Source organism: Liolophura sinensis, chromosome 7, assembly GCF_032854445.1.
Source record: "Liolophura sinensis isolate JHLJ2023 chromosome 7, CUHK_Ljap_v2, whole genome shotgun sequence".
NCBI lineage: Eukaryota > Metazoa > Mollusca > Polyplacophora > Chitonida > Chitonidae > Liolophura > Liolophura sinensis.
In genome coordinates, this window is record NC_088301.1 from 35,810,843 (window position 1) to 35,825,886 (window position 15,044).

The 15,044-nt window shown below is 37.4% G+C and overlaps 1 protein-coding gene across 1 annotated transcript; it reads right to left on the reverse strand.

Annotated features, from left to right (window-relative positions):
* Positions 1–127: 127 nt before the first annotated feature.
* Positions 128–14,764, reverse strand: LOC135471555 (uncharacterized). The gene is made up of 20 exons (XM_064750833.1): positions 14,663–14,764; positions 13,412–13,612; positions 12,696–12,829; positions 11,295–11,403; positions 10,392–10,561; positions 9,853–9,975; positions 9,285–9,396; positions 8,786–8,976; positions 8,137–8,247; positions 7,505–7,585; positions 6,857–6,980; positions 6,462–6,635; positions 5,970–6,191; positions 5,429–5,544; positions 5,064–5,139; positions 4,278–4,514; positions 3,527–3,769; positions 2,646–2,882; positions 1,987–2,067; positions 128–1,051 (listed from the first exon to the last, which is right to left on the reverse strand). The coding sequence occupies exons 1-20, from the start codon at positions 14,727–14,729 to the stop codon at positions 900–902; spliced, it is 2,961 nt and encodes a 986-aa protein (XP_064606903.1). The 5' UTR covers positions 14,730–14,764; the 3' UTR covers positions 128–899.
* Between the last annotated feature and the right edge of the window lie 280 nt (positions 14,765–15,044).

Sequence of the window (15,044 nt, forward strand, 5' to 3'; positions counted from 1 at the left end):
GATATACATAAAATATTTGCAGCTAATATATTTAGCACAATCTCTCCTCCCACCACAAAGAATGCAGGAGTAGTGAAGCATAAGTTTAGAAAACATGACAAGATTTAGAACAATATATACACGTTTATTCTGAAAATATACAAATCACATTCGATTCCTTTTTCAGATTTTCGCACAAAGAGCATACAAAGTACTTTCGGAATTACATGATGTACATGTAAAAAGGATCGTCGAGTAAGCAAACATTGGACTTCGTCAGGCTACACTTTGAACAAGGTAATATACCCGAATTTTACAGAAATATGAACATAGTCTTCTTTCTCGCTATTCTCACTAAGCCTTTTGCTCTTGAAGAAGTAAACTCAATGCCTTACCTTGTATACTCATATACAGTTTAATCTTCAACTTTCAAAAAACTCATGCGCGAGTGGATAATCCATCATTTGGGGCGTTGAAGGTTGCTGCCATGTTTTCCACTCATACTTATGAAGCTTCAGTTTAACTCACTCTTATCTATTAAAAGTTCAATAGTCAGCTTTTCATTTTTTGATTTCTAAAAAGGAACAAAGTAAAAATTATCCTACCCGGCGCAATGATATACATGGTTCTACCTGTCTGCCTTTCTTCGTTTGACATAGGGTATATGGTTACTTCAGAAAAGAAAAGACAGAAATGTTTCAGAGGGTTATGGGAATTTCATTGGTCCAAAGATCTAATCACCACTTCACTTAATATAGCCAAATTTTTCTCTTTAGGTGAAATATCTTCTCTTTGAAGACTTTGAACAGGCATTGTTTTCATTACTCAGAATCCGCACATAGTTTGATGGAATGCTTATTTTTGGATAAAACCCCAGTTAATAATTTGCATCTATGGAAAGGCTTCACTAAATAAACGAATTAACTTTGCTCTAAAGTGTCCATTGTAACAAAATTCTGTTTCATCAAATCCAGGCTTTGACCTCTGTAAAACTTCATAAAGCCAATATATCCAGCCACTGTCAGCAGTATTCCCATGAGAAACATAATCACACCTAGAGCAGCAGCAGAACCTACAAAAGGAACACTTGAATGCATAAGTCATCGACGCGATTTCTGTATTCTTAACATTGAGAATTAAATTTACATTAAGATTATATATTTTTTTCGAATAACACAGAATATGACCATTGAGAAAACCGTATGGAACTCGCTGGACACCAGTGCATATAAACAGCTGGTGGTGAAAAATTCCCATTATGAAGCCGGATAAGCACATACGAAAGCTGAAATGAGAGGTTAGAGAGGATAATATCTTTATTCATACGGCCTTCTCAATGGTGGTCAGAATAAAAAGGTTCGATTTGGCAAGAGATTTTTTGATACTTGTAAATCGGTATAGCAATTTATAGATTAAATTGCTATATCCAATCTAACAAAGGATCATCATCTCAGATAACAGAGACATTTAGCTAGAAGCTGCAAGTTTAACAAGTTCAATTTGTAACGTTTACCTTCAAACTTCTAACTAAAGTCTCTATTAAAAAAAAACACTCAAATGGTTTCAAGGTTCCACTATTTCAATATCATGCATCCAATTTTCCACCACAATGAAGTACTTATATAATATAATTAAGACGTACAGCATCGAGAGTAAGACCAGAGCAGAGACTATTGTGTGATAGATGGCAAATGATCACACGTAACCGATCACACACGAAATGCAGCCTCTTATCAATTTACCTCAATCAGGGTTTTATTCTAACTGTTTATTGTAAATGTAAATGCATAAATGCAATTCACACGCCCCCTAGCATCATGGCTTAAGCAGAATTAGGTAAAACAAATGCAGTGATGTTCACTGTAATTTATTACACTTCACTGGTCTAGAATTACTCAAAAAGTCAATACATGCACCTTATCCAGCACTACATATGCACTATTAACATCACTTTTGCCAGATTTATAATGAGTATCTTCGAGACCATATTTACTCTTTATGCCTTACCGTTCCCATAGATAAGACTTGAATCTTTCTGGTTCTTGACTGAAAACGAAGTGACCGATGATCCATCAGAATAATATTGTCCTGAAAACAACAAGGATACACGACACATCAAATGATTGAACAGTCCTGAAATTCTACCTACGAACAGTGATCAGAAAAGGAGTCTAAGGTTTTCTGTTGAACAATGTGATTCCTTATATGCAAGAGTCACCATTAAAGTAGTTTAATCAGACCTGAGTTTCAGTCTATCGATTTGGTGGAGCAGTACAGAATATTACGGTTTTGTGAGCAGTTAACTGAATTAAAGCCTGGCTGAAATAAAGGTGTCAAGCGAACATGTTTTGCCCGATTTGTGTTAGACAGACGGTTAGACACCAATTGCAGTTGCTGCTTTGCTTAACCTCACTCTTCTGACTTGAAGTTTCGATGTATAGTTTTTCTCATAGAAATTAGGACGGGGTTATAACGAGTTCGTGAGAGCTCTAACAACAGATCGCAGACGGAGAACCCCTTACATATTAGTTATGTCGACAGACGAAATTGGACAGTACAGAAACAAAAACCATTGTAGCTGTGTGAGAACGTTCTTTTTAAGCACGAAGACAAACATTTTCTTTAAGAAGACAGAAAAATAAAACTTCCACACAAGGTCTACTCACTGGAATAGTGATTGCAAAAGGCGTTGCTCTCCAATGTGACCTGTCCTACGTTCTTGACACTGTCTGACGTCAGACGGCAGTATGTGTCATTCCCACAGTAGTCAAACCCCAAACAGCCGGTTCCTTGCTCAGCGCAAATTTTGGCGCACTCGCCCACGGTTACTCCCTCTATTATCTGGTTATTGGTAAGTGCAAGTTGCCGACCTTTGATAAACTTGAAATCGTCGATATAATTTCCTGTAAATATGATAACAGGATCAACAATCAACATCACTGGAAGCGGCAAGAGTTCGGTTTCGATGAAATGTTTCGTCTCTTAATTCCGCGCTAAAATCATCTCTGCTCGACCCCCTCGTTACTGAGGGACCTCTGCTACTGATGTGATATTATCTCTACCCTGAGCACAAATTCATTAGTATTCCATAAACTCCAATCTACTCAGATACGCAGATTACAATAACATAATGATCGAGATATTTAGTTTTGGGAAATAGGTAAAATTAGTTATGCCTGTTGAAAAGATTTGTTAGGAACTGTTCTAATGTCAATCTTAGTATTGAAAGCTTTCCTTTAGAATGTAAAGATGCTTACAATTTCAATCAAATTCATGTCATAATTGAGTTTAATATTAGGAATCTCCAGATGATAGTCTAAACTGCTAAAAACACTAACTATAGCATAGGAATAATTATGACTTTATCACTTGTCTGAAAATGCATCTTGTTAACGACAAGCAATAAAAAGAACTGTTTTTAAATACAGCTGATTATGTTCAGCTATAAGTCTGTTTGGAGTTAAAAATCCTTCGTTATAAAATAATCTTACTTTTCAAGACTCGCTTAAATACTTGCCAGTACTCATCTTTCTGGCATACTACTTACTGGTGTAATGATCGCACAGAGGTTCAGCTTTAATATCACTCCGTGGGATATCCATAAAATGTGTTGGGCTCAGTGCACATGTGGAGATATCGTCACAGTATTGGAATGACTTGCAGGTAAACTTGTGGAGATCGGAGCACAGTTTAGCACACATTTCTGCGCCCACAATCTTCTGATAAATAACCTGCCCTCTTTCCAAGATGACTGTTCCAGGGGTTTTTGTGTACTTCGAGGAGTAATTCCCTGTAATGGTGTAGAAATAATAGATTACAGGTCATATAACTGTTCCGGAAAATTAAGTAGAAAGGCGATTCGACGACTTCGTGAAGCTCTACTGAAGAATATTATTTAATTATTTAATTAAAAGAATAATTTATTAATTAATCATAATTTATTTATTTATCTGATTGACGTTTAACGAGACTCAAGAATTTTTCACTTGTACGATGAACGTCAGTTTTATGGTTGAACGAAACCGCTGTGGCCGGAATAAAATTCTGGCTTTTGGCAATGAAAAGTTTATAGTTTACAATATATATCCGTCCACTGAGACGATATTATGAGAAAACATGATTCCTTGTGATCCATTAAATGCCAAACCAACGGTAAGAACGGGAGGAAACTCAACATCCAAGACAAAAGAAAAGCGTCTATATGAATGGAAACTTTATCCTTCATAAAAAGTGGTAAAATTGACGTCTGAGAATCTATCTACGTATTAACTTTTATTGTCTCACAGGGATTAACTCACTGCTGTAGAGATCACAGTTGTTGGAATCGATAATCATCGAAGGAACTTCTCCAGGATGGCGTTTGCTAAGGTGACAGTCTCCTGTGTTGAAGCAGTATTCAAACGACTGACAGAAAAAGACGTCCTCGTCAACACATGCGGCTGCACAGTCATCAACAGTCACTCCTGGTAAGAGGTCTTCATTATTTCCGCGCAAGGCCTTATTGCGCACGGACGTAAACTGGCTTAACTTGGCACCTGTAGCGAAATCGTAAAAATTTGTAATGAGATATACACCTATATACAGGTTTTATATTTGTTCATATTTCATCGAATGTGTACGATCCATCCACTGAGAATGTAACTTTCGTTAGCCTTATCATTTATAATGATTTAATAAAAATCTACAATTATATTCTATGTGAGAAAGGCAATACCGGAGGTTAGCACAAATTCAAATGAATCTTTGCTGTTATTTTATATGTAGAATAGCCCAAATAATTACTTTCGCACAATATTAGCCTCGTCTTTGCATAGAGATAAGTCGGGTCGCATTGTAACTTTTACAATCTTTAGAATCATTTTTACAATAGAAATGGTACAAATACAAGACTGATATTATTGCAATATAGGCAATAACTTAAGCTATTCTTGTAAATACCGAAAATTTAATTTGATTATCAATTGGATGAATTTTTTCCCAAAAATCTACGTTATATCATCGTCAAAGTTGGAACGTCATCAAACGGACTAGTGTTGAACTAAGGCTTTAATAAATATCTCATATAGACAGTTTTAGCCACATACCTGACGACAATGTTGGTGCCTCCGTGATGTCTCGAACAATGTTATTCCGTATGCTAATTGCTCTGTAGTTTTTCATCTGCAAAGATAGCAATCAATTTCTAATGTCTTACCAGATTATCTAAAGCCAATTGTAGGACGACATCACATGAAGAGTTTTTCGACAATATCTTATAACTGTATAGCATTTAAACAAAGGAGAATGCACAAATAACATTTAGCATGGAATTTTTTCACTTCCCGATTTCAAAATAAATATCAACCTAGCTGTGTAATTTATTACATTTATCCAATTTCTATCGTGTGAAAGATGCTATTAGAAATTATAAAACATGTCTTGCTAAGTTGCTAATGAAAAAAAATCTAACCTTTCCTGCTGGCAATGGAATCTGGACAGTAACCATGTTCTTGTAAATAAGTGTCTTTAAAATGCTGTAGGCCGTTGATGCTTGCGCTCCAATGATAGTCTGATTGACAATATTCCCTATGCATAAATTATAAAATGATGACGGCGTATTACAATTAGGTTTGGCTTGGCAACATATATCAGGTTAATGGTATATTCATTTCTACGTTTGCTTTACAAGGATTAATAGATCAATACACTACAGGTGACTTGGATCTCCCTGGAATGTGCCTTTCACCCTCTGCACTTCTGTCGTTCTTCTGATCCAACATGGCCGCGAGTTCAAGTCATCTATATATGATTACCAGCGTTTTTTCTGTCACCTTCTATAGAGCAATTAGACAAATGGCTTGGTCTCTGTTTCTGGCCAGATGACCTTTTCCATTCTGATGGAAACTTTAGTTCTCGTTTTCAGCTTCATAAGACAATTCGGGCAATTCTCTTAAACGCTCTGGTAGCAAGACTGAAAAGCTTATGCTATATGGTAATATAATATGACTTACGCGAATAGTGACTGCATTGAGAGTTGTCTAACAGTACTCCGTCATCCACCGTTGATTTACTCAAAAAACACATGTTCTTTCGTGGGCAAATATCGAAGCTGTTGCACACAAATGATGTTTCGGTGATACATAGATTAGCACACATGTTGGGATCTCCTTCATCAGGAACGCTTTTGTCGTTGTTGTTAGCAAGCACCTTACCGTTGTATTTATGGAACTGGGCTGAAAATTTATAGAGAAAATTTGAAACAGTTCGATCTCAGTTGATAGGTTGCTTCAGATTTCGAGTATTCTAAATTATAAACATTGTAATAGCATCACATTGCAATGCTTATGGATGAACGAATACAGTGAATGTGTTATAATGATGGAAACTGCAATGACATATAGAAGATGAAAATAGCAATAGCATCACAGTGTAATGATTTTGGATGTACAAATTGCAGTACGACGGACAGACTGGACGTTTGTCATCCCACAAATTACACCTACCTGTCATTGGGGGTCGATCCAAGAGGGTCATTTCCAAATAGAAACTCCATGTGTTATAGTGAAACGATGACCTCTGCAGTCGAATTGGGGATATACCGGCGTACTTGGCCAGTCCCAAACGAGCTTCGAGTTCAAAATATTTCCTGTTTTGATCGACTAGTGGAATAAACCGCCCTGTAAGATGGGTAAAATAAGTATATATTACTTATTAATATATTCGTTATGTCATCATCAAAATTATCGGAAGTCGACTTTTTCAAGAGGACCTGTGTATTCCAGGATCTTGGTTTCATGTAACAGTTATTTTGCGCAAACATGCATCTTTGTGACAATGGATTGAACATGTTACAACAGACAAACCTGTATGATATCATATTGAGTAGTAAGAGTCTTACCACTGAAGTGCACCTGGAAATCGGTCATTTCGTCTTCAGAGAAACATTGTGTGATGTCAAAGTTTGTCAAATCCGGGTGTTCTTCGTTGAAATCGTAAAAATTATAAATTGACTGAAAACCGATCTGTTAAATAGAAAAAATAAACTGATTTCATTCTATCTGCCAATAAATTCACATCCTCAACGCTAACGATAAGTTCCTGATGAATTTTCACAACGTCAACTATATCAAGTTGTTATAACAGGTTATATAAGATCCTTGAATACTTCGGAAAAGGTTGCATCTTGTCGCAACTCAAACTAATTGATACATTTACTCAACAGCTGACCTGCTGATTGACTCATGTATCCTCTTTAAATGATACTTGGTTCACTTACCGTTAGGACTTTCAGTGTTTTGGGGTATTTTGCGAGCCCTGATTAGAAACAATATTTCAGACTTATGACGACCACCAACATCAGACCTGTGTCTTGTCTCAATGTACATGGTGTCTGTATAGGGTTGGCATTTGTAGACATTCTTCATTAGAATTCCGGATTTTGGATTAAATGCAAACAGGAAATAAAAGTATTCTTTGTCATATTCTGAAGCTGGTGTATTCTATAACCTAGACCATCACGTAATAAATCAAGCAACAAATGACATACATCTTCCGCACTCAAGATTAACCGGACGGGATATGCAGAAGCTGCGGAGATTCCGTCGTTGGTTTCCTCAGTCCAGTCCGTCTGCAAGGAGAGATAGTGGTGTAAAAACAAATGCGCTGTTGCTGACAAAAATGTGTGAGAGTGTCATTTTAGCAATAACAAGAATTGGTCAGGTATTTTGAAATACAAAAGCACACGTTTATTTTTTTATTGACGTAAACAATTACAGAGGATATCGGAATCGCTCGCTGAAGAATTATGGTGATAAAAAGCAACATCGACAAAGTGTTATATAATGAGTCAGTGCCATTTTCTGTACCATTGAGTTAATATAAAATATTGCTTGTTTGCTTGAGACACGCAGGGAATTTTTCCAGGGAAATCTGTCAAAACAACAATAATTGTAGTGTACAGCCTCGTTTAAAACAGCGGCACTTCCTAACTGAGCTAAAGACATTAATCAACAAAAATCATTCTGTAAAGAGTATATATTGGACTTGGTAGCTTGCAAACTTTTTTTGTTGTTTGTTGTACTGTGGACATGCCAAGAACCTTGTTGAAATTTCGCATGCTATAATGAGTGAGGAAACCTAACGGTGAAAGAGAATTAACGGATGAATACTTAACCTTACCGAGAGAAAGTAGAACTCAAATATCGTTCTGTACGGGCCAGTGGTTCCCGGCACGACGAAATCAGTTCTGTTTGATACATACAAATCACAAAGTTTGTCCTCAATAGTCCTCTGCAAAATTAAATGTTCTTGGTTAGAATACCACATGAGGGACAATAAGATTTTTATTTAGACTCACTCGTCCTGGACACAAAATCTAGAAAGCCATCATACGATTACATGTTAAACCCTCCCTCTAGATGTAACCTAGCTTTGAACTGAAATTTTCTCTATTAATCCTACATTTTCAACGCGCTTTAGTCTACAGATTCGATAATCTTGATAATATAAATGGGAAAGAGACAATCTCTAAAACCGTGATCACATTGCAAACCCCATGAATTACCGGCTTTCTACATAGTATTTCTATATGTATAAGTATAACGTGTTGAATTCAAAGATCAGTCCTTTGTCATGCATGCATAAATGCAGATAAAATAAAATCTCACGGACAAAAGTATATTTAACAGGCGTTTACAGGCTTTCAGTTTTTTTTAACTTTCATGTTTTCTACTTTGGCTAAGTTCTTCTGATCGGAGGGTGTCGTCTTTAATGTATTCTTAGAACACTGGTGTGAGATAGACAAGGAAGGAATCCAATCGTCGCCTACCTGGCCTACATAGTCGTAGCTGTCATCCAGAAAGAACATCTCCTGTGGATTCTTAATACGAACTGCATATCTGGGATCTGAAGCCGCGCTGGGTGACTTTCCGGTCTTCTTCTCCGTTACGTCAAACGCTGTAGCTTCAATTGGAACAATGGAGCAGTTTCCTAGCAGTTGATCAGTGACATACGCCACGCCTAAAAGAATAAAAAAAAAGATCCTAAAGTATACTTTGACTATATAGTCAAATGGATCGCCTAGAATCAAAAGCATGGCAAAAACAGTAGGAATTCTCTGAACCTTAAAACTGAGAACAAAAATGAACAGTATATTTTCGGCAGGCCTTTGTTGCCGACTCCTTATCGCCAAATCGCAAAGGCCAACATAAAGCTTTCTTTATGTTGAAGTTAAATAGTATTTATCAGTCGTTTTTCAAACGACTGTTCTATGTGTTCATATTCAATTTACATATAAAATATTCCGAGCAAATACTCACAAAACTAACCTGTGTTAAAGTCATGAATTTCCGAGAGTGGGTTCGTGGTCCAAAATGGCGCCTTGGGCTGGCTGTTTCTGTAATCCCACCGTACCAATTTATATTCTGAGTCGTACCAAACCTTCAATATATTATAGGAGTACAAAATCATCAATTTTTCTTGGGGAACTGCTTGTAGCTCGAAAAACTTTACACCTAAATAATTAAGCTTAAAGGTTAAAACTAAAAATTATAAATGTTTACATGAAAGTAAGAGGAGCACCTGCTTGTGGCAGGTCAGAAAAAATTATTCAATGAATAGCAATTAAACAATGATGGTCCTAAATCTTTACTAAGGCGAAATTATGGTTCATGTACACGTGAAAAATGTTTGAGGAACATCAGCATTCGAATGGTCCAAAGGCTATTCCTCTATATTGTGTTTAATAACTATAGGTTTCTTTACGCCCTTCGTTGACTTATTAAGACAAGGCATGAGCCTATATATATATATATACACGTTACCATAAATAGATAAAGCCCTGAACAGTTTGCTCGGACAACAGTTTACTAAAGGTACTTTTTTACGAACACTTACATCTGCTCCCATCACTAGGTTGCCATCAGGTACAACAATCTGTTGTCGGTAGAAAAATTGACCCTTGAGTGTTGGTAAAGGTCGTGTTTTATTTCTTCCCGGGCAGATAACACCTGGAGGAGTCTGCAAATAAGTGCTAGTTTACCTTAGTTTTGAACCGTTATACTCTGTTTAGAATTCTGTAATAAACAATTTCGTTTATGTGATTAAGGTCCATCCATTATATGTAGAATGTTCATTCAGTCACTGTCCTATTACGTATATTTCAAGCGAACTTAATAGAGAACTGTATCTCCTAATAATTTAAAATTGCATGTATACCTGTACATGTTGGGGTGGCGAAATTCATAACTTTAGCAGTATAATTCAGAGCTCTAAGTATAATTTTCAACCCACATTCACAGAAGTGTGTTTTCAGATCAGGCCCGTATGCAAAAAAATGCCATGTTAAAAAACAGCAGGGGCTTTATCATATTAAGCATTGTTTAATGCACATTAAATATTCTCCCACGATATGATGGTCACGCTCGTCATCATACCTCGTATTTGTCGGTGTCGTCATGTGTAGAACCGTGGTCAGGGCGGTAGTGATAGAAATCATAAACGTGATGGAAGTTTTTAGAGCTGCCGTCATCACCCACTGAGACGCCCTGTACGTCAGCTCGCACTGGAATTTGATCTTCGTTTGACGCTGTTGACCAATTCATGGCTGTAATCAAGAAAACAGCGCTGTTAACCCCCCTAGACGGTACACATGCCAACTACTCCCAATATTCAGGCATGCATGTATTTATAGTTTAGTTTGATTTGCCATTCGTTCTCACTTTACTTATTTGATTGGTGTTTTACACCATACACAAGAATATTCCACTTACATGACTGCGGCCACATTATGATGGGAGGAAACCAGACCGAGCCCGGGGAACCTACGACCGACCGCAGGTTGCTAGAAAACCTTCACACGTACGGCTAGAGAGGGAGCCAGCATGAGCTGAACTTACAGCGACCCCAATGGGCTTCTGCATTACTACGCCGCGCTGGCATGCTAACCCTCTCTACCACGGAGGCCACCGTTCTCATTTTAAGACACAGCCCTCTCTGCCCCATGTAAGTGATACAATTCTAGTCACCTTCTGTATTTTCCATGAAGGAGGGTTTGAAATTGGTAAACGCCTGTCTAAAGACAACACATGCTACTCACGTATAACCCATCGTGCACCAGAAGAGTCCACTTCCACAATGCTTTAGGAATGAATATATAGATTCAGGTATAATTTCACTTCACGCTGTAGCATTTTTCCATAAAAGAGTTACAAGAAATTTATTTTCTTATTTATTTTTTGTGAAAGTGAACACTAGCTAGGACAGACAAAAAATGAAACTGGTATCAAGGGTTGACCCAGCTGTTTTTCTGTATGTCATTATGAAGGCACATAAGTTACCTGTGAAAAAATAATCCACTGTGAACGTACTCTTCTTCTCTGGCCAGTTAAGACAAGCCTGCCAGTGGTCAACGGGAACCCCTCGCACATAGGTCGAGCCTAAGTATTTCTGCAAGGAACTTATTTTGATCACATACCCATCACCTAATACCGATAAATTTAATTCATTTATTTATGTACCAGTATTCATTGTTGTTTTACATGTACTCAAGAACATTCCACTTACATACGGCAGCGGCCAGTGTTATGGTGGAAGGAAACCGGGCACCGACAAATTGAAAAAATTGAACGATAATTAAAATCCTGTAATAATTTTGTGAAACTTAGCGTTTACTTTATTCTGTAAAGATATCCTCTGCATGTACGTCAGGTAGCTTCATAACGTTGGGTCATTTACTGATAGTGGGGATTTTTGTGAAAGTGGAATGCGTCGAAACAGACAATGGAATAGCAGCCGTCAACCGATAAGGACGTTCCAGGCCAATAATCGCAAGGCCAAAACGCAAAACGACGTATAACACAAACCACCAAAGAACTAAGAGAGTAGTACGAAAATAGGACGGAATCATGCAAAGAGAAGCAGTTTGGAATGATGTTGGAAGACGCAAAATATGTTTTAGGCGACTGAGTAAAATCAGTGTTCAAATCGTGTATATATTAGTTGTCGATAACAAAATATGTATCTCAGTTGCGCTTTGATTGCAACTGTTCATATATCCAACGTGGCGATCTAATTCAACCTGATGAACAGTTTCCCCACACAGACAATACTTTGGCCATGAAGTACATGAACTGAGAACTTTCTTTTTTCCTGTACAGAACTGTCCACTAATTATACTAATGATCCATACATACTCTTAATACATTTGCATCCATTGCTAATTTGATTTCTTAGATGTTACAGGTCAAAACTTACCCGCTTTTATGTTATTCAAACATGACATCCAAATGATCTAATCATTATATACATCATCGTCTATTTGTGAAGTCATATACATTAAATTTACAAAATAGAGACCTTCGTTATGTACCACTGAAGCTTTTTTCTAGAACAGATCAGAATACTACTGTAACTTGGATTCCCTTTACAGCCGTCAACTGTATTTGGTCAGATGTATACATCCAGTTTTAAATATACAACAGAACAGACCAAGATACCGTTGTTTATGAGATATAAATCAGATATTTGTATTCAACTTAAGAAAAAGCTTATAAAGCTTTTAAAACACAGCTTATACCTCAAAATCAATATGAACAAGTTGGAGATCTTGTTTTGGAAACAGCGATGATATTCAAACACTATTATACTTCAAAAGGGCATATATAGCATGGATAAGATATTTTATAATGCCTGTTAGATGTCCAGACACTAAACCCTGTTAATGTTTCTAATCTACTTACCTCGCCAAACGTCTTTCCAAATCTGAACGCCCCAGCGGAATTGTACACGTGAACCCGTCCATTAGAAACTGTATCCCCAAATAGGAATCTGTTGTCATCCGTGGATAGCTGAGTAACAACACAATCCTTCAGATCTAAGAAAGGACAAATGACACAAGTCAGAATGCTTTATACATTTATCTCACCCTTTTCCAAGAAATGCCCTGATTTTTGTTGTCTTTAAATAAAACTTTCGCTGTTTCGAGTTTCATCGAGGTATCCACATTCTTTTGGTGGTAGAAACTTCCATATCCATAATAAGTGCAGATTTTGATTCCTGTGTCAGTTACACACAGAGGGAGAAAGAGAAAAATCATTTAATCGCAAAAGAATACATAGAGGATTAATTTCACTGGATAAGCTGTCCTTGCATCCACATCTGACAAATCAAATCCATAATCTGACAATTCAATTTTGAATTCGAACTTCAGAGGAACTGATTATATGGCGAATCAGGAAGGCGATGTAAAATGTTATAGGCTCTGCCATCTCATTCAGCCAATACATCACGGTCGACCCTACTTTCAGATGGATACATGTATTTGCATCTAGGTGTTTTCAAATGGTGCCGTGTACACCCCACCCCACCCACCCACCCAACTGCTCATCAAACCACCGGCCCCCACCACCCAATCTATCTACAATTTCATGCAGCATATTATACCCTTGATGTTTACCTGTGATTGTAAAAAGCTCGTTGGTTCCGTAACTGTAGACCAGCGTCACCGTTTGGTCTGCGTAGTTCAGGGTAATGGCTGCTTTGTTTAAATAGCTATCGTAGTACTCGGATGAATCCAAGGTGTATCCCTGCTCGATCATATTCGCCTCCACATGAACATGATAGTCCTGTGGGAACTGCGGCAGCGGTGGTGCTTTACCTTGAATACAAAATAACAAAAAGGACATCTGTACTTTTCCCCTTTTTGCAGTCACAAGGAAAAAATGGAATTACTAAGATGACAGTTCTACTGTCACTAAGCTGTGGATTTTTTTGTTCTTCGATGTTATGTACATTTACGACGAAGGCATGCTTGGCATACGTTAAATCGTTCAGCCTCTCTTTATGTTGAGAGGCTGAACGATGCTCGTTGTTCTTGTCCGTGTAAATGCTCGTTCAACTCCACTATTATTTTAGTCGATCATGTGTGTTAATTATACCAAGCGATAGTTTCACTTTTGAAATTGTAAATCATCCTTACTTGGACAGCAATATACCGAATATACTCGCAATGTAGCATGTTTTCGATCCTTTGTGTTGTGTGACGATTTCAGCCAACGTCAAAAGTTATTACTACAAAAACTAATGTGTCAAGGCTATTCCGTCAAACGCTTTCATTCCAAGTTTCTTCAGTCATACAGTGGGTATAGTTTTCTTATGAGTTAATATGAACTGAGCGTCGAGAATCTCTGGTGCTCTGCTTTATGATTGTATCTAATAACATGTGGATAGGGGCTGTATGATCCGTCATCATCCATCATATTGAATTAGATCGCCACATTGGATATATGAACAGTTGCAATCAAAGCGCAACTAAGGTACATATACTATTATCGGCTACTTATATACCAGCATGGTACATTGTTTTAATACTGATTTTAGTCATTCGCCTAGAATATTCCTTGCCTCTTTCAAGCATCGCTGGAAACTGTTGACTTCTTCTCTTTTCATGATTCCGTCCTGCTTTAGTACTTAATATACTTTCTTACGCCTTTGGTGGTTTCTGTTAAAAGTGGTGTTTGGGAATTGACTTTGCGATTATCGATCGGAACGTCCATCTTGGTTGACGGCTGGTATACCAATGTCTCTTTCGACGCATAGATTTTACATATAGGTATATATGATAATTATTTTGCAAAAATCTACTCAACTAATTAGTCTCGTGTAATCCTAACATTGCCAGATATGATAAATTCGTATAGTGACTTACTGTTCGGGTCTGTGGAACCTGTTGGATATGGCGTGCAATATGGATCTGCGGTAACTCCAACACTCATCCACACCACAATGCACACCAGAGGAACTACCACGAGGCTCTGCCAAAACAGTGCAGAACTAATTTAAGGATAACATATTGAAACGTACACTCCAACATTATTTTATTCGTGGATATCTTTCTGTAGCATATTTTTGGGCAAATGTAGGATATATTTATCATAAGGGATATATGACACATTCGTTCATAGTTCATATCGTCAAAAGCGTGCAGCAAGATGGCCGCCAAAACTGTATGAGCCAAGCGCAACTTCGATCGATCGCGGGCATGGTAACAAATCGTATGCCAATTCAGTGCAGAGACTTACACTGCATGC